Source organism: Gorilla gorilla, chromosome 12 (assembly GCF_029281585.2).
Source record: "Gorilla gorilla gorilla isolate KB3781 chromosome 12, NHGRI_mGorGor1-v2.1_pri, whole genome shotgun sequence".
In the NCBI taxonomy this organism is placed as follows: Eukaryota; Metazoa; Chordata; class Mammalia; order Primates; family Hominidae; genus Gorilla; species Gorilla gorilla.
Genome location: NC_073236.2, coordinates 37,007,814 through 37,027,814, shown reverse-complemented (window position 1 = coordinate 37,027,814; position 20,001 = coordinate 37,007,814). Strand labels below are relative to the sequence as shown.

Genomic DNA, 20,001 nt, shown 5'->3' with positions numbered 1-20,001 from the left:
AAAAAAAAGAAGACATATGAATGGCCAACAGGTAGGTGAGAAAATGTTCAACATCATTAATCATCAGAGAAATGCAAATTAAAACTACAATGAGATAATATCTAACTCCAGTTAAAATGGCTTTTATCCAAAAGACAGACAACGAATGCTGCCAAAGATGTGGAGAAAGGGAAACCCTTGTACACTGTTGGTGGGAATGTAAATTAGTACAGCCACTATGCAGAACATTATGGAGGTTCCTCAAAAAACTAAAAATAGAGCTACCATATGATCCAGTAATGCCATTGTTAAGTATATATCCAAAAGAAAGACCAGTATATTGAAGAGATATCTGCACTCCATGTTTATTGCATGGAGTGCAGATTTACATTTACACTGCACAATAGCCAAGATTTGGAATCAACTTAAGTGTCTATCAGTGGATGAATGAAGAAAATGTGGTACATATGTACAATGGAATATTATTGAGCCATAAAGATGGAATCCCAACTTTTGCAACGATATAGATGGAACTGTAGGATATTAGGTTAAGTGAAATAACCCAGGCACAAAAAGACAAATTTTGCTTGTTCTCACTCATATGCAAAAATTAAAACAATTGAGATCATAGAGATAGTAGAATAATGGTTACCAGAGACTGGGAAGGGTAGTGGGGATGGGGGAAAAAGTATAGATGGTTAATGAGTGCAAAAATATAGAGTGAATAAGATCTAGTATTAGCATAACAGGGTGACCATAGTCAACAATAATTTATTATATACATATTTTTTATTTTATTTTTTAGAGATAGTGTCTTACTCTGTTGCTCATGCCAGAGTGCAGTGGCACAATCATAGCTCACTGCAGCCTCAAATTCTGAGCTCAGGTGATCTTCCTGCCTCAGTCTCCTGAGTAGCTAGGACTACAGGTGTGCACCACCTCACCCAGCTCATTTTTAAAATTTTTTTTGTAAAGATGGGGTCTTGCTATGTTGCCCAGGCTGGTTTTGAACACCTGGCCTCAAGTGATCCTGCCACCTCAGCCTCCCAAATTTTTCTTGTATAATTAAAAATAACTGAAAATTGAATTGGAATGTTTCTAACAGAAATAATAAATGCTCGAGGTGGTGAATACACCAATTACCTGGATGCGATTATTACACACTATGTGCCTGTATCAAAACATCACATGTATCCCATACATTTATACAGCTATTATGTATCCATAATAATTAAAAATAATAATAAAAAAAGAAGTAGGGTCTGATGACCGAGAAGACCCTGGTGGCCAAGATGAGGAAGCACATGGTAGGGGTCGGATGGAGGGTGAAGAGGACACAGTGGCCTGAGACTCTGGAGCAGAGGTGGTAAGGCTTACCACCACGGTGAGAGGGAGAAAATGTCTGAGAACAGCTGGGGCAACAGTAGAGAAGGCTGTGCTGGCAGAAGGAAAGCCAGGGATGGGGTGGAAAAAGTGTGGTGGGGCAGGGCCCACTAATCAGGAGGAGACCATGAGGGATAATTGCTGGGAGCCTAGACAGGGGACAGAGTGGGCAAACAGACCTGCATGAGGCACTCCAGCAGGGATGTGACAAACAGGCCTGGTCGGGTCCACTGAGAAGTGAAGGCCTGTGCTCACTGCAGTGAGGAGAACCACCCCATGTCCCCATGTGGAGCAGTCCAGGAAGAAGGGTTTGGAAAGGATCTGGGCTTTTATCAGGTTATTTTGGTGAGTGTTTCAAAAAGTAGGTTTTGCTCTGGATTGGATGCTGTCAGGAGAAAGATAATTCTGTGATTGGTATCTTAATCAATGTTACCTAGAAGGAGGGAGAAATGAAATGAAGCTCAAGCTGTGATTGGCAAAGCTGCAGTGACCCACATTAGCCAGAATAGGTGGATGCTTGGTTATGTTTGTGACTTGAACCACATTCATGTTTTGGTCTGTGCTCAGACATGACTCTAGAGTGGTCTTCTTTTTGCCTTGATCCATTACATTCAGTGCAGCTTTATCTGATGTTGATGTTCTGTGAAATTCCTTATGTTCAACAGAAGAACACCACCTGTGAGGCCAGGCCAGCTCCTGGAAACACCAAGGGCTGAGAGTTCCAGGCCAGTTCCTGGCTGTCAGAAGTTGCTTTTTCTTTTCCTCAATCCCCCTCTTTAGTCAAGGGCAGGTGAAGTCAGGCCACAGAATTCATGACATCCAGATTTTCACCACTGTCAAGACCAGGAGGATGTCCCAGAAGCATGGTCTGTAGTTGGGCTAGAGCTAATCCCTTCTCCTGTTGCAGGATGAGTTGTTGAGACCTTTGACTTGACAGTGGGTACAGAGCAGCATTCCAGATTTTGGACAGTGTACATCGACCAACTGTAACAGGCCATTACCAGAAACAAAAGGATGATGAGTCTCATAACGGGTCTTAATGCTGGGATACCAGATTATAAAACCCAGGTGAAGAAACGTGTCCCAGAATCCAGATGGGTCTTTTAGGGAGTCAGGCGGCTTTTTTGTTTATCCTAATATTTTCTGTTTTGCTTGCCCTGTAGTGTGTAAGTACAGCAAGAAATGTTTGTGATAGTATCAAGTCCTCCTTGGCTAGCTGATAGAAAATCACGGTGTTCAATGGGCCTCAAGATTCCTAGGTCCTGTTATAACGATCTTGTCAGGATTATGTCACTGGCAGGTGGGACGGACACACATTCGAAACATCCTCAGCAATATGCTTAAATTACCCTATCAATCTTGGTTCAATACTTTTGCCAATTCTTCTCTGCTATTGTGGGTAATATCACAAAATAGTTTTGCTAATTTCCATTTTTCTTATGGCCATCTCCTTCCATAACAGCAAAGCATGTCAAGGTTCTTTAATTCATTGTCAATTCTACAGGGGTTCCTGTAGTGGTCAGGTGATTTTTGTTGTTGTTTCTAAAGCATTGCAAAGTCATACACTACTCCCACATCAAATACCTCCTATTGTATCAATATAAATATTTACTTTTGTAACTTGGCAGATCTGGGAGGGGGCAATTAATTTGGCCAAACTAAATGAATACGATTTCTGAGAAAAGCTTTGACTATGATGATATAGTCTACATAGCATTCCCCCCCTGCCCCACCCCAGGGGAGTCTGTCGCCCAGGCTGTAGTGCAGTGGCACAATCATAGCTCACTGCAGCCTTGAAATCCCAGGCTGAAGCAATCCTCCCACCTCAGTCTCCTCAGCAGCTGGGACTACAGGCATGTGCTACCACACCCAGCTAAGTTAAAATTTTTTGTTTTGTTTTGTTTTAGACATGGGGTCTCACTATGTTGCCCAGGCTGGTCTCAAACTCCTGGCCTCAAGCCATCCCCCCACCTCAGCCTCCCAAGTTGCTGGGATTACAGGCATGAGCCACCATGCCTGACTGTACTTGGCAATTTTTAGTTTCACTTTTTAAGTGTGAATAATCTAAAACCACAATTAAATCAGCTCTCCAAGGGAATCTCTAAGTCTGTGCAGGGTATGGATCGTTCCCTAAGAGGGGTAAGCAATTATGGGCGGTTGCTTTTTTGGGTGAAGGAAGTGGCTGAGTTTAGAGTGTTGTAATATAGGCCAGTGATGTGTAAAAGCAAAGCAACAAAATTCATGGGAGACTAGGTAAGTAGCTGAAAAATCCTGCGAGTTTACTGTCAGTAGAAGACCCTGTATAGCACAGCATGGGAAGCTGTCAAGTTTAGTGGAAACCCTGGAACTAAATCAACTGAAGTTTTCACTTTTATTGCTACTGCTATAGTTCTCAGATGGGGTGAATATGTCTTGGCTACTGGATCTTACGAAATAAGCAATGGACCCCTGGTGATTTCCACTTAGTTCAATCAGTACCCTAGTGCCTGTTCAGCTTTATAATAAAAAGAAAAGAGGTATGGAGGACTGGTGAATCTAGAATAATGGAAATAATCTTTTGGGAGACAGTAATTGTACCGCTCTGTTTTTCTTTTTTCTTTTTTGAGACAGGATCTCGCCCTGTTGCCTAGGCTGGAGTGCAGTGGTGCAATCATAGTTCATCACAGCCTCAAACTCCTAGACTCAAGTGATCCATCTTGCCATCCCAAAGCGCTAGGATTACAGGCATGGGAGTGGGGTGGGGAGTCGGGGTGTGCACCATGTTCAGCTGTTTATATTATCTTTAAAGTGACCAACAAATTTTCTTTTTTCCAGGTAATACAGAAAACTAGAGAACAGGAAATGAAGAATTGTTTATTTTTCTTCTTGAGCACTTATTTCATGTCATTTAATAATTTTGAGGCAAAAAATAAACAGAAATAATATCCAAAGACATTTTCAGTTTGTTAATTGATTGCCATTCTAATACATAAAGGTAAGAATTTTAGTGACCGGTGTTTTGTATCTGACTCTTATTTTAGAATTTCCAGTGTTTCAAGGATTCCTTATTAATTAATTCCCTCAGGTCTTGAGAGAAAAGCTTTGATATAGAAAAGCAGATTTTGACAAATATACACAAAGAGTGGCAAATGGTTTAGACAGTAATTTGGACCCTTGAAAATTTTATCAAGCTGTGTGATCAAAAAGCTAGTCCTTATTAATCCTCAAAGTATGGAAAGGAAGGAAGGGATACTACTTATGTTAAGCAAAATTATCTCATTTTGAGAAAAACAAGACAATCTCCGCATGGAAGTTTCTTTGCTTTTCATTTTAAGGTACCTCCCAAAGAAGCAATCTTGTTCATGTCAAAAGCTCCCTAAAATGGCCTGTGTAGTTCCAAACTGTCCTTGGTGAAACTGTGCCAGTTAGATAATAGGCATACTAGCTAGCATTCTTATGAGAAAAAAAAAATGAAGAAAATAGGTGTTTGGCCTGAAAGAGGTACAATTTTAGATTGAGGAGACCCTAAGAGAACTGCAGTGGTCCTTAAAGGTAGTGTTTGGGTTGACCTGGTGGCCATGGTCACCACCAGATGTCAGGCAAAACCTCCTGAAAGAAGGCAGGTGACACTAAACAAAGCAATCCTCAAAGACACAAAGTCAAGACCGAGGAATAAACCCTTATAGGGTTTTGAAGTGATGATATGAGGCAAAGGAATGCCAATCTGAAGAACCCTTCTAAACTACACAGCCACTACGATAAGGTCTAGGATTGACTTTTCAGGTTTGGCTGGGGGACTTTAAGGAGGCCTCCATGAGCCCTGCCTCCTTGTGGTCACACTTCTGTGTAATTCCTCCCTTCCTTGAGTGTAGGTAGGAACTGCAACTTGTTCTTAATTAATGGAATGCAAAAAAGGTGACATGAGGCACATGATTGCATTTATTTGATTATCTAAGAGTGTAGTGCCCATCTTGCTAGTCTGTCTCCAATGCTGGTTTTGGAAGAAGCAACTTGCCATGAATCCTACAGCCATAAGGAAACAAATTCTGCCAACAACCTGAGAGTGCTTGGGAGCAGATCCCTTCCCTGTCAAAGCTACAATGAGCACCTGGCCAGACACATTTTTCCAGCATTGAGATCCTAAACAGACTACCCAGCTAAGCCACGCCTAGACTTCCGACCCACAAACATTGTGAGACAATAAGTGTGTGTTGTTTTAAGCAGCTAAGTTTGTGGTAATTTGTTCTGCAGCAATAGAAAGCTAATGCTGCTGGCCTATGCCCATATTTTCACTAAAGACTTTTCTTCTTGTAGACACTTTTATTTCTAAATATTCAACTTAACATTTAGATCCCCTCTTCTAGCTATGGGCTATTGAGATTAAAATTAGTTACTCAAACTTTCTTACTGTTTGAGTAAAAATTAACCATGGTATTTCCCCCAATTTACACAATATTAATATTAGTACAGTAAGGCCAGGTGTGGTGGCTCACACCTGTATTCCCAGCACTTTGGGAGGCTGAGGCAGGAGAATCATTTGAGATTAGAAGCTCCAGATCAGTGTGGACAACATAGCAACACCTTGGCTCTACAGAAAATTTTAAAAAATACTAGCCGGGAGCGGTGGCATGTATCTGTAGTCCTAGCTACTCAGGAGGCTGAGGTGGGAGGATCACTTGAGCCCAGGAGTTGGAGGTAATAGTGAGCTACGATCACACCACTGCCCTCCAGGCTGGGCGACAGAGTGAGACCCTGTCTCTAAAGAAAAAAAAATTAGCACAGTAAAAGAGATGGCACTAAATTAGCAGAGGCTGCTTTTATTTTCACAGATGTCTTCAACCCCACATAGCACATAGGCAAGGACACTGTATGTTGTGGCACACAGGTTTCTCTCCAACTAGACAGAGCTCTTAGAAGTTAGTGTCCTTTGGCTCCCCTCCAGGCCTTACACACACTGGATATTCAATAACTATGGAATTAAAACTGCAATTGCCTTTAAGCTTATTTATTAATGGGATCTGGTTTCACTGTGGGTGGCACTTCCACTTTAACGCAATGATCAAAAACATTAAGATCTACGACAGGATGGATACTGGGACAATAAGCATGACAATGTCACTGTTGCCAAGCCAAATTTTACAAGAGGCGAAGGGAAGCAAAGGGTAACTAGAATGCAGAGGTTCTTCATCATCATCTTCAATCAGCTGTCACAGAATTCCCCACTATTGAACCTCCCTTACAATTCTTACTTCTCCCCACCCCCCAGGTATCTGAAATAGAAAAAAAAGGAAATAATTCTCCCTGAGAGATTTCTGCCTCCTTCTTCTTTCTTTTCAACAGCAACCTCAACTGTTGACAGAGGTTCCTTAGGATTCAAAGAACAATTCTGAAGCTGAAAACAGAATAGTCTGTTTTTGAATAAATCCTAAAATATTTTCATTTCACACCCTTGTTCCATGAGGAAAAAATTTACATAGAGACGAATATGTTTTGTTCAGGCAGTGTGCAGTAATAAAGTTTAGGCCAAATTAGATTTATAATTAGATATTAAATGCTGGTTTGGTACTAAATTTAGGGATAAAATGAACCCATATCCACATATGTACTTATAGACACCAAAGCACAAAACAGATAATCTAGCTGGCATCCAGTGTTTCTTGACTTTGGCTGAATCTCTGTTCCCCAGAACAGACTGTAAGCTCCAAAAGGCGGGGACCATGTTTTGGTCAGCTTTGGATTTCTCCAACACCTTGCACAGTGTTCATGCAAAGAGCCACTCACAGAAATTGTTGAATTCACTTAAAAAAGAAAACAATTTTGGCTGGGTACAGTGGCTCATGCCTGTAATCCCAGCATTTTGGGAGGCTGAGGCGGGAGGATGGCTTGAACCCAGGAGTTTGAGACCAGCTTGGACAACATAGTGAGTCCCTGTCTCTATGAAAAAACTTTTAAAAATTAGCTGGATGTGGTGGCACACTGCCTGTAGTCCTAGCTACTCTGGAGGCTGAGGTGGGAGGATCACTTGAGCCTGGGAGGTCGAGGCTGCAGTGAACTGAAATCATGCCACTGTATTCCAGCTTGGGTGACAGAGCAAGACCCTGTCTCAAAAACAACAACAATAACGCAATTTTTATAAAATGGTTAATGAGGCTTGCTAAGGCGGCAGTAGACCCAAACGCAGATGTTCAAACAATGCCATTCTTACACGTTTTGGAGTGAAACAGTGAAAGGGAAAGGACAGAGAATTAAACCAAATTAAACTAAAATCTCCAAGTCTGTAGTAAAAGAGAGCTGCAGCAGGTTTAGTCAGTGCAAAAAAATTTTTTTTTTTTTCCCCTGAGATGGAGTCTCATCCTATCACCCAGGCTGGAGTACAGTGGCACCATCTCAGCTCACCGCAACCTCTGCCTCCCGGGTTCAAGCGATTCTCCTGCTTCAGCCTCCCGAGTAGCTGGGTTACAGGCATGTGCCACCATGCCTGGCTAATTCTGTATTTTCAGTAGAGATGGGGGTTTCTCCATGTTGGTCAGGCTGGTCTCGAACTCTTAACCTCAGGTGATCTGCCCACCTCGGCCTCCCAAAGTGCTGGGATTACAGGTGAGCCACCGTGCCCGGCCTGAAAATGGTTTTGAAAACATATTTTAATGAAAACACTTTCTCACCATCTTTAAATAAAAACAATTTGCATTTTCCAATCAGAAGCTGCTGGGGCATTAGGACTCATGTGCTTTCTGCTCCACAGGTTTCAGATGCCACTGCACTACTAACTCCCCAGTGCTTTTGAGGCACGTGTTAGACATGTTCTCCTCTGTTGGAAGTCCTTGTGGCAACTTCAAGGGCTTGATTCTGTGACACAAGAAAATGTGTTTAGATAGGAGGAATACGTTCTAGCGTTCTATATCCCCGCAGGATAACTACAGTTAACAATAACACATAGTTTCAAATAGCTAGGAGGAGGATGTTGAATGTTCCCAACATGAAGAAATGATAAATGTCTGAGATGATGGATATGCCAATTACCCTGATCGGATCACTATACTTTATATATATTGAAACGTCACTATGTACCCCATAAATATGTACAATTATTATGTGTCAATTAAAAAAAAATAAATAAAATTTTAGTTTTTTAAAAAGTTTTTTTCAGAACATTAACGAAAAAAGAAAAATGCATTTAGAATTACACTAGGCAATACATTTTAAAAAGAGCTGAGAAGAAACAACAAACCTTATCAAATGCTTAACTACTTTCAATTTTGCATTCACTGAAGGGATATTCTTGTGAACTTGAGGGGTATGTGCCTGTGAACAACAACAACAAAGCAATGTTATCAATCTGAAAAGCAGATAGTTCCATGTTTCAGTAAAATGTTAAATTGAAGGTTCATTCTAAGCCAAATTTATAAATAAATTACCCTAAGTAATACAAAATAAATAATAAATGTATACCGCAAAGTTTTAAAAGTATAAAATTTAAAGCAAATGTAAACAACACTAAAGATGATTAAAATAATTGCATACTTTTTCTAATCCAAGCATCTTTATTATATCTTTTTCCCAATATGGACGTCTTCTTGTACTTTTTATTCTGGTAACAATATGCAGTTTATGAGGGTTCTGTGGATCCCCGCCATATTTTTCATGATCTTCAGGTGAGGCCTGAAACACCTAGAAAGGAAAGAATTATAAATGGTAAATTTCCAACTTATACAGTTTCTGTGTACCTCCCATTTTTTCTTAAAAGACACACACATACACAACTACATAATTACCTCATCCTTAATCATCATGTAATCCTCAACCTCAGATTGAACATTTCTATCAATCTGATTATGCAGATAGATGGAGTTTAACCTGTAGAACAAAGCAGGAGCAACCAGACAACACTAAATAATTTAAATGTCAGGAGAATCTGTAAGCACTGCTATGAGCTGGGCACTGGGCTGCATCCTCTTCCCTCCCTGTTCTCAGGTGAAGAGCTGACTATCAAGTGGGAAAACAAACATGTAAATTAAAAATGAAAATAAAACATAAGTATTATAAAAAGAATCTACAAAGTATTATGAGAATACAGGCAGATGACTAATGAACTCTGCCTATGAGGGATCAGAAACAGCTCCACAGAGCTAATATTTGAATTAATTATCTAAGAATCAAAAGGTTCTAAGAAACTATCCCACAGAAACACTCCTCTAAGTACACAAAATATACCGAATAAGGATGTGTATTCTAACACTATTTGTAACATTGAAAAATTTAAAGGCAACCCGTGTTCCTCACTATGATAACTACATTATGATGCATCCATTCTAAATAAAATGATTAATAATAAAACTAAGTAAAATGATACAAATACACAAATTCTTTTTTTTTTTTTTTTTTTTTGAGATGGAGTCTTGCTCTGTCGCCCAGGCTGGAGTGCAATGGCACGATCTTGGCTCACTGCAACCTCTGCCCCCAAGGTTCAAGCGATTCTCTTGCTTCAGCCTCACGAGTAGCTGGGATTACAGGTGCACACCACCATGCCCAGCTAATTTTTCTATTTTTGGTAGAGATGGGGGTCTCACCATGTTGGCCAGGCTGGTCTCGAACTCCTGATCTTGTGATCCGCCCGCCTTGGCCTCCCAAAGTGCTAGGATTACAGGCGTGAACCACCACGCCTGGAGCAAATACACAAATTCTGATGTATCCTATAGGATACAATACTACCATTAAAATGAATGAGGTTTACTATCTTTGCAGGTCTTCACGTTGAATGATGGCCATAATATATTCTTGAGCCAAAAACCAAAAAGAAATGTCCACACAATTATGTGTTGTAAGCTGTTATGTGCATCATCTGTACCAAATACATGAGTGTGCATATGTGATATATTCTATAAATACTGTTTCTAAGACTCATATAAAATATATATAAAGGTCTCAAAGACATTAGATCAAGAGTCATACCTCTGGGGAAGCAGATTGAGAAAAAAAATTGACCCCCCAAAAGATGGTATTTTAATAAAAAAGAATATCATTCATGATTAAAAACAGTTTTGTAGAAATGTAAACAGTGTAAAAGCGTTCTTATTTCTCCACAGCCTTGCCAGCATCTATTGTTTCTTGACTTTTTAATAATCGCCACTCTGACTGGCATGAGGTAGTATCTCATTGTGGTTTTGATTTGCATTTCTCTAATGATCAGTGATGATGAGCTTTTTTTCATATGTTTCTTGGCCACATAAATATCTTCTTTCGAGAAGTGTCTGTTCATTTCCTTTGCCCACTTTTTGATGGGATTGTTTGTTTTTTTCTTGTAAATTTAAGTTCCTTGTAGATTCTGGATATTAAACCTTTGTCAGATGGGTAGATTGCAAAATTTTTCTCCCATTCTGTAGGTTGCCTGCTCACTCTGATGCGAGTTTCTTTTGCTGTGCAGAAGCTCTTTAGTTTAATTAGATCCCATTTGTCAATTTTGGCTTTTGTTGCAATTGCTTTTGGTGTTTTAGTCATGAAGGCTTTGCCCATGCCTATGTCCTGAATGGTATTGCCTAGGTTTTCTTCTGAGGTTTTTATGGTTTTGCACTATTGGTGGGAATGTAAATTAGTTCAACCATTGTGGAAGACAGTGTGGTGATTCCTCAAGGATCTAGAACCAGAAATACCATTGGACTCAGCAATCCCATTACTGTGTATATACCCAAAGGAATATAAATCATTCTACTATAAAGACACATGCACATGTATGTTTATTGAAGCAGTACTTACAATAGCAAAGACATGGAACCAACCCAAATGCCCATCAATGATAGACTGGATAAAGAAAATGTGGTACATATACACCATGGAATACTATGCAGCCATAAAAAGGAATGAGATCATGTCCTTTGCAGGGACATGGATGAAGCTGGATGCCATCATCCTCAGCAAACTAATATAGGAACAGAAAACCAAACACCGCATGTTCTCACTCATAAGTGGGAGTTGAACAATGAGAACACACGGGGAGTCGGGGGCAAAGGTAGACCATTAGGACAAACACCTAATGCATGTAGGGCTTAAAACCTAGATGACGGGTTGATAGGTGCAGCAAACCACCATGGCACATGTATACCTATGTGACAAATCTGCACGTGTATACCGGAACTTAAAAAAAAATGTATACAGTGAGAGGTTCATATTATATTACTAAACAGAGAGAGCAGCTAGAGAAGCATTGATTCATATGAGATGAATCACATCTTAAAACACACAACACAGATTGAACTCCTTATTCTACTCTTTCCTCCTCATTACTGCACTTGACTAGTCTAAAAGAAAAAAATAAAACATACAACGTGGAAGGAGTTGGCAGCAGTTATCTCGGGGTGGGTAAGATTAAGAGTATTTGTTGGTGAGTTTTGCTTGTTTATATTTTTCTAGAGATTAGGATGAGAAGGATGGTGGAGATCAGAGGAAGGGGTAGGTGCACTAAAGAAAGGTGAGAATATTTAAAGGAACAGTATGAAGGAGCACAAAATATTTTGGAAAGGCAAGTGGTTCAGGGTGGCTAATATAGAAAAAAGCATGAAAAGTAATGCAGGGGATGAAGTTAAACTATGCGCGACTATGTTGAGCCTTTAGAAATTACTGCTGGGGATACAGAGTTAATGAAGGTTAGAACCAATAGGACCATGTTTCTAAGAGATTTGCAAAGAAAACTCTTACCTAAGAATAAAACCAACTGGGGATACAGACTGATACAAGGAAACCCAGTTAGGAGGCACTTGTGACCATGGTTTAAGAGCCTGAACTACAGTAGCTGTAACAGAAAAAGGACTGATATGGGAACTCTGGGCAGTAATATAGATGGATTTGTGTTGGGTGAAGAAGAGGGAGGCTGAGCTTGATTCAGATGTCTCTAGTCTGGGAAATTAGATAGAGGATGGTAGCATTAACTGACATAACTAATACAAGAGACGCACCCTCTTTTTTATTTGGTTGTTTGGAGGGAAAGTAAGATGAGTTGAATTTTGGATATGAACTTGAAATACCTATAAGTTATCCAAGTAGCAATGTCTAGAAACCAGTTGAGAATACAGGAGAATACAGGAATAAGTTCAGACGATAGGCAGGGGCCAGGCGTGGTTGCTCACGCCTGTAATTCCAGCACTTTGGGAGGCCAAGGGGGGTGGATCACGAGGTCAGGAGATCAAGACCATCCTGGCCAACATGGTGAAACCCCGTCTCTACTAAAAATACAAAAATTAGCTGGGTGTGGTGGCACATGCCTGTAATCCCAGCTACTTGGGAGGCTGAGGCAGGAGAATCGCTTGAACCCGGGAGATGGAGGTTGCAGTGAGCCGAGACCACGCCACCACACTCCAGCCTGGAGACAGAGCGAGACTCCGTCTCCAAAAAAAAAAAAAAAAAGATAGTCAGGGGCTATTTTCATGAGGTTTAAAGGTTTTCACATTTATCACAGTTGATGATCGAAAACACTGCCTTGCACATTTATTTTATTTAAAGTTCCAGGGCACAAATATAGGATGTGCAGGTTTGTTACATAGGTAAACATGTGCCACGGCAATCTGCTGCACTATTTGCTACACTTATCAACCCATCACCTAGGTATGAAGCCCAGCATGCATTAGCTATTTTTCCTGGTGGTCTCCCTCCACTAGCCCCCTACAGGCCCCAGTTGTGTGTTATTCTCCTGCCTGTGTCTAGCCTTGCATATTTTAAATGAATGCCAACATTTGTATCTATCCTTCCAGAAATACAGAGTAAGAAACATGGAAAGATATAAGACAATATAGTTGTGGAAAGAATAGCAGTGGAAAGACAATGACTTGAAAAATAAAAAAGATTTCTTTATTTTGTTTTGAGACAAGGTCTCACTCTGTTGCCCAGGCTGGAGTGCACTGATCCGATCATGGCTCACTACACCCTTGACCTCTTGCTAAAGTGATCCTCTCATCTCAGCCTCCTGAGTAGTTGGGCCTACAGGCATGCACCACCACACCTAGCTAATTTTTAAATTTTTTGTAGATACAGAGTCTCACTATGTTGCCCAGGCTGGTCTTGAATTCCTGGACTCAAGTGATCCTCCTGCCTCAGCCTCCCAAAATGCTAGGAATACAGGTGTGAACCATTGTACCTGGATGAGATTTCTGATAAAAGAACACCAAGCACATTAAAGGTATCAAAGTAGTCAATGGTAATACGGCTTTATCTTTTAAGAAAATCAATGGAGAATGGTAGTCACCAGAAGCTAGGGAGAGGGGAAAATGGGGAGTTACTATTATTATTAATTTTTGAGACAGGATCTTGCTCTGTTGCCCAGGCTAGAGTGCAGTGGCACAATTATAGGTCACTGCAGCCTTAACCTCTTGAGATTGAGCAATCCTCCCTGCTCAGCCTCCTGAGTAGCTAGGACTACAGGTGTGTACCACAACACCCATCTATTTTTTTTTTTTTTTTTTTTTGGTAGAGACTGGGTCTCCTTATGTTGCCTAGGTTGGCAGTTATTATTTAGTGGATATAGAGTTTCAGTTTTGCAAGATGAAAAGAGTTCTGGAGATGGATGGTTGTAATAGTTGCACAACAGTGTCAATGTACTTAATGCCATTGAACAGCACACTTAAAAGTGGTTAAGATGGTAAATGTTATATGTGTATTTTACCACAATAAAAAATATTAGGAACCCCCCACCCAAAACAAATAAACAAAAAACCCAGGCTTTACAAAGCTAAATGTAGTCTTTACCATACAATCCAGCAATTATGCTCCAGGTATTTAACTCATGAGTTGGAAATTTATGTCCACACAAAAATCTATACATGAATGTTTATAGCAGCTTTGTTCATTACTGTCCAAAACTAGAAGCAACCAAGATGTTTTTCCATAGGTAACTGTGTACGTCTATGCAATGGGATATTATTCAGCAATAAAAAATAAGCAAGCAAGCCACAAAAAGACATGGAGGAACCTTACAGGTATATTGCTAAGAGAAAGAAGCCAGTTTGAAAGGGCTATATGCCATATGATTTCAGGTATATTACATTTTAGAAAAGGCAAAACTATGGAGATAATAAAAAGATCAGTGCTTGCCAGGGGTTAGGAGTTGGGAAGGATAAATAGGTGAACCACAGGTGATACTTAGGGCAGTGAAACTATTCTGTATAATACTGTAATAGTGGATACATGACATTATGCATTTGTCAAAACCCATAGAACTTCACAACATGAAGACTGAACGCTAGTGTAAACTATGGTATTTAGTTAATAATACTGTGTCCCGTTGGTTCATCAGTTGTGGGGGACACTGTATATGCTGGGCGGAGGGAGCACATAGGAACTCTCCATACTTCCCAATCAATGTTTCCGCAAACCTAAAACTGCTTTAAGAAACAAAGACTATTAATTAAAAAACAAATAAAAACAGGCCGGGCGCCTGTAATCCCAGCACTTTGGGAGGCCAAGGCGGGTGGATCACTTGAGATCAGGAGTGCAAGACCAGCCTGGGCAACATGATGAAACCCCATCTCTACTAAAAATACCAAAATTAGCCGGGTGTGGTGGCACGGGCCTGTGGTCCCAGATACTCTGGAGGCTGAGGCACAAAAACTGTTTGAACCCGGGAGACGGAGGTTGCAGTGAGCTGAGATTGCACCACTGCAATCCAGCCTGGGCAACAAAGCAAAACTCTCTTCAAAAAAAAATTTTAAACAAAAATCAATGGCGGGCTTAGTCAATATTATCTAAAAGAATGATAGGTACACAGAAATGAAATAGAAAAAGCTGAAAGATCCAAAGTAACAATGATCGATACGGAAAGTGAAAATGAAGAGTGACACAGTGAGAGCCTGAGTAGGAAGACCCACTGCTTTCTCAGGACAATGGTGATACCAACACACATGTACAAACCATAAGCAGGAATAAGTAGACTGAAATAATAAAAACCCATTACTGTGAAGGCCAGTGACACAAGTGACAGAACAGCTTTATTTTTATGATCACCATTCACATAAATCCCACTATGCTTTAAACTCTGTACCACCACCTACATCCACATATAATTTAACATAAAATCTTTCAATATTACAAAAACGGGTACCACTTAAAACATTTTTTAAAACAACACTAACATTAAAAAAAATCAAACTTTGTTCTTACTTTTTCTGGAATTCTTGATCTGGTGAATTTGTGACGAATCCAATCTGTACAAATAAGAGACTCCACACCTTTTGTCACGGTCTAAAATATGATATAAATCATTTGTTTTTTAGAATTCTGTCAGTACAGAAATCCATACCCACCAATCTTTAGGTAACAGAAGTCTGTTCCAACCTACCCTATAATTATTAAAGGTATATCTTAGCTCCCTAGCTGAGTGAATGCATCCCATCTAAGCACTAACATAATATAAAGCTAAAAGCATATAAATATACTTTTAGACCACGGATCGGTAACCATTTTCTGTAAAGGACCAGATAGTAAACATTTCCAGCTCTAGAGCTATGTAGTCTCCATTGCCAAAACTCAGCTTGGCCATCACAGGGTAAAAGCAGTCAGACAATATGCAAACTTTTCTTTTTTTTTTGAGACGGAGTCTCGCTCTGTCACCCAGGCTGGACTGCAGTGGCGCAATCTCGGCTCACTGCAACCTCTGCCTCCCGGGTTCACGCCATTCTTTTGCCTCAGCCTTCTGAATAGCTGGGACTACAGGTGCCCACCACCATGTCCAGCTAATTTTTTTTGTATTTTTAGTAGAGATAGGGTTTCACTATGTTAGCCAGGATGGTCTCGATCTCCTGATTTCGTGATCCGTCCACCTTGGCCTCCCAACGTGCTGGGATTACAAGTGTGAGCCACTGCGCCCAGCCGGGTGTGGCTATTTTTCAATAAAACTGTTATTTACAAAAATAGGTGGCAGGCTGAATTTGGCCTAAAGGCCATAGTTTATCAACTCTTGCTCTAGACAATGTGCAATAACTCACATTTAACAAGACAATACAAAAGAAATCCAAAATGAGTTTCTAGTTTCCCTCCTAGTTCTAACAATGTCATCACTCCTAGTTCCTACCTCTTGTTCCTGCTCTACATTCCTCCAATCCCATTTCTCTCAGGCTGCTGAAGAAAAAGGATTCACTGCCAACCTTTCATACCAGGATACTGCTGTGGGAATGGGCAACAGTCATTCCCATCATTCCCTCCCAGCATTTCCTGCATTGCAGAGATGGCATAAACCACTAGAAGACAGGCATTGGGATGAGTTCTGCTGCCTACCAGCTGTGAGACATGAGACACTTACTCTCTCAGAGGGTCAGTTTCCTCAGCTCTAAAAAGGAACTCATATTGACCTCACAGGATTAATCTGAGGTTAAGGTAGTATATACAAAGCCCCTTACATTGTTGTCATCTGCAGCCAGGAGCAGGTCAATAGGCTCATCTAGGCTCTGGCCCTTATGAGCAGATTAGGCAGCACCACTGCACTTTCTAAAAGCAAGCCTAGAAGGAGATACATGAAAATACTAACACTGAGGATCTCTTAGAGATTATTTCTCTTCCTTCTGATTTTCTATATTTTTCTAATATTTTATTATTGAAAATGCACTCCTTCCGTAATCTAAGGGGAAAAACAACCTAAAACTTTAAGATTAAGACAGACCAAGGGGAATCAATGACAGCCATTTTTTATTGGCATGTTTTCCAGAAAAAGATCTTTTTTGATTCTAGATCTTTAGGGATAAAACAGCAGAAAAACCATACATAAACAAGATTAACTCTCAATATCTAAACAATTTCGAAAAGGAACTGGTGAAATAACTTAATTTTGGGTGGCCAGGGCAGGTGGATCACAAGGTCAGGAGTTGGAGACCACCCTGGCCAATATGGTGAAACCCCCGAGTATATGAAAAATACAAAAATTAGCCAGGCATAGTGGCAGACACCTGTAGTCCCAGCTACTCAGGAGGCTGAGGCAGGAGAATTGCTTGAATCAGGGAGGCGGAGACTACAGTGAGCCCAGATTGTGCCACTGCACTCGAGCCTGGGTGACAGAGAGAGACTCCATCTCAAAAAAATAAAAAAAAGAACTTAGCTTGCCTTGTAATGATTTAAAAAAAAATTCATAACGGGTAGAAAAGACAAATTCTTGAAAAGAAACACTTACCTGCAGTCCGCCTGGGGGCCATTGAACTACTAAGCGCAAAATCCCAGCCATAAGTGTAGTGATTGCTCTCTTTAGAGGCTGTGGGAAGTAGGAAGTAGACCCATCAGTCAACTATGTCTTGGAAATGAACAGGTTTCCCCTTCTCTAGTATTAAAAAACTAAGCAGCAAATTAATTGTAAACTTAAGTTTAACAGTAAAATTATTGGTTATTTTAATACAATAAGGGCAAGAATTAATTTATAAATGTTTTATTCAACCACAGGTAGTAATTATACACATTAACCACATCCCACTTTCATCAAATGAGTCAGTCCTAGATTGATTCCACAAAATTACTATCATTTAAAGTGTCTTCTTCAACAATGAAGGCAGATAAAGAATGCTTTGCCATAGAATCACAGAAAATTAAAGAGCTAGAAGGGACTGAAAAAATTCCAACTCCTATAATTAGAACTGACTGCCCACATCCTTACTTTATGAATGAGGATCATGAATTCCAGAAAGTTCAATAACTTATCCAAGTGCATCCAGCTATCAATAAAGTTTGTGGTCTGGAACCCCATTCTCCTAATTCCTAGGCAAGTGCATTTTCACTAAATCATAACACCTTTCTGTTAAAAAGTAGAATTTTTTTTGCTTGTTTGTACTTTTTAAACTATTCTCAATGCACACGCATTGCTTCTATAACCTAAAAAGGTCATATTTATTTAATTAGACACAAAACAACTGTAGCCTACTATACTGACTTATACTGACAGCAGAAAGATTAAGTTCATGAACTACATGTATATCTCGGACAGGTTACTTAATTCGTGCGTTACAATTTTTCCCCCAGAAAAGAAAGAAAATACCTGTCTTGCAAATGAGTTATTCTACAAAGCACCTAAAACAGTACCTGGCATGTGGGAAGCCCTCAATAAATGGTAGCTTTTATTATTATTAAATTATTACAAAGCTAATAAGAATACTCTTAAAATTGCAGTCCCCAACCTTTCTGACACTGGACCAGTTTCATGGAAGACAATTTTTCCACAGATAGGGAGGGGTGGAAGGGAAGGTTTCCGGATGAAACTGTTCACCTCAGATCATCAGGCATTAGATTCTTATAAGGAGCATGCAATCTAGATCCCTTGCATGCACAGTTCACAGTAGCGTTCACGCTTCTATGAGAATTTAATGTTGGACTGCTCTGACAGGCGGTGGAGCTCAGGTGGTAATGCTCACTCAACCACAGCTCACCTCCTGCTGTGCCACCTGGTTCCTAATGGGCCAGCAAATGGTCTGGGTCTAAGGCCTGGGGTTTGGAGACTTCTGCTCTAACACACTAAAATAGGTTAAGTGTTGTAATTCAGTGTCCCGCAGATTCTAGCTCATTCAAGTTCTGCAAGTCTTTCCTGTGATGTGGATAAAGCAATGGAACTGTGAGAATCAATGCAAGACATCTCCTGAAGACAGCCAGACCTCAGAAACATTCCTCAGCAACTGAACCTATCTAATGCTAAATTATTTTACCAGACTTCCTCGTATCAAGGTTAGGTACTTAATCCAACATACTTAGCTTCACACTTTAAAAAATCTTTCTGATCACTTAGATCTCAACAAAATCCTAACTGGACTTCTGCTTCCATTCCAATTCCCCTAATATCTTTTTTGTGTATCAGCAACAAATCATCTCATTAAATCTTAGATCATGTCACTCTGCTCAAAAATCTTCCAGAGAGCCAGGATTCTCACTGTTGAAGTGGGAGGTTACACATAAGCAAGAGGGGAAGGCTACAATGATCCTTACATACTAGATTGGAAATGGAACTCATGTGTAGCTTAATATAGCTATTGAGGGATATAGAAGTAATTATAGATATGCATATATACATGGGCTAGCTCTGTTAGCTGAGAGGACTTAAAGCAATAGCACTCAGTGGCAAGGAGCACACCCAGTGCCCAGATCTTGGCTGCATTCTTTAATAAAAGGAACCAGTGCTCCTTTGAGAAATGGCTGATTATGTCTGGAGCACTTTGTAATGCTAGAAAGGAACTACTGGAAAAAACATAACGATGGGGTATGTCAAAGGGACACTGCAGTCAACTGTACCCAAAGCTGGAACAATTTCAGCAACAAAATAAGTAACAAAGTATTACTGGCTTATAATCCAAACCAAAATAAATAAATAAATAAACAACCCTAAATTCATACTAATAGAAATAGGTGAATAAGTTAATGAGAAAGAACAAATATCCCATTCAGAAGAATTCCAAATAATTTATGTAGGTACTCTCTTCCAGTATCTTCCCAAACACCTAACTGCCTCAAAACTGTCAATGATATCAAAAACAAGGAAAGTCTGAGAAACTGTCACAGTTAAGAGAGCCTAAGGAAGAAGTCATGACCATTAAATGTAATGTGGTATCCTGGATGGGATCCTGGAATAGCAAAAGGACATTTGGCAAAAACTAAGTAAATCTAAATAAAGTATGGACTTTAATAACGTATCAATATTGGTTCATCAACTGTACACAGGTA

At 40.0% G+C, this 20,001-nt stretch overlaps 1 protein-coding gene across 1 annotated transcript in view; it reads right to left on the bottom strand.

Moving 5' to 3' along the window:
* Positions 1–6,132: 6,132 nt before the first annotated feature.
* The window catches only part of MRPL30 (mitochondrial ribosomal protein L30), a 16,553-nt gene continuing 2,684 nt past the window's right edge, over positions 6,133–20,001 (bottom strand). Inside the window, exons 2-6 of the mRNA XM_004031478.5 lie at positions 17,480–17,557; positions 15,481–15,561; positions 8,863–9,009; positions 8,570–8,643; positions 6,133–8,187 (exon numbers count right to left, since the gene is read on the bottom strand). Of these exons, the coding sequence (XP_004031526.1) occupies positions 8,055–8,187; positions 8,570–8,643; positions 8,863–9,009; positions 15,481–15,561; positions 17,480–17,530 (486 nt within the window). The 5' untranslated portion in view covers positions 17,531–17,557 and the 3' untranslated portion in view covers positions 6,133–8,054. The remainder of the gene's footprint in view (positions 8,188–8,569; positions 8,644–8,862; positions 9,010–15,480; positions 15,562–17,479; positions 17,558–20,001) is intronic.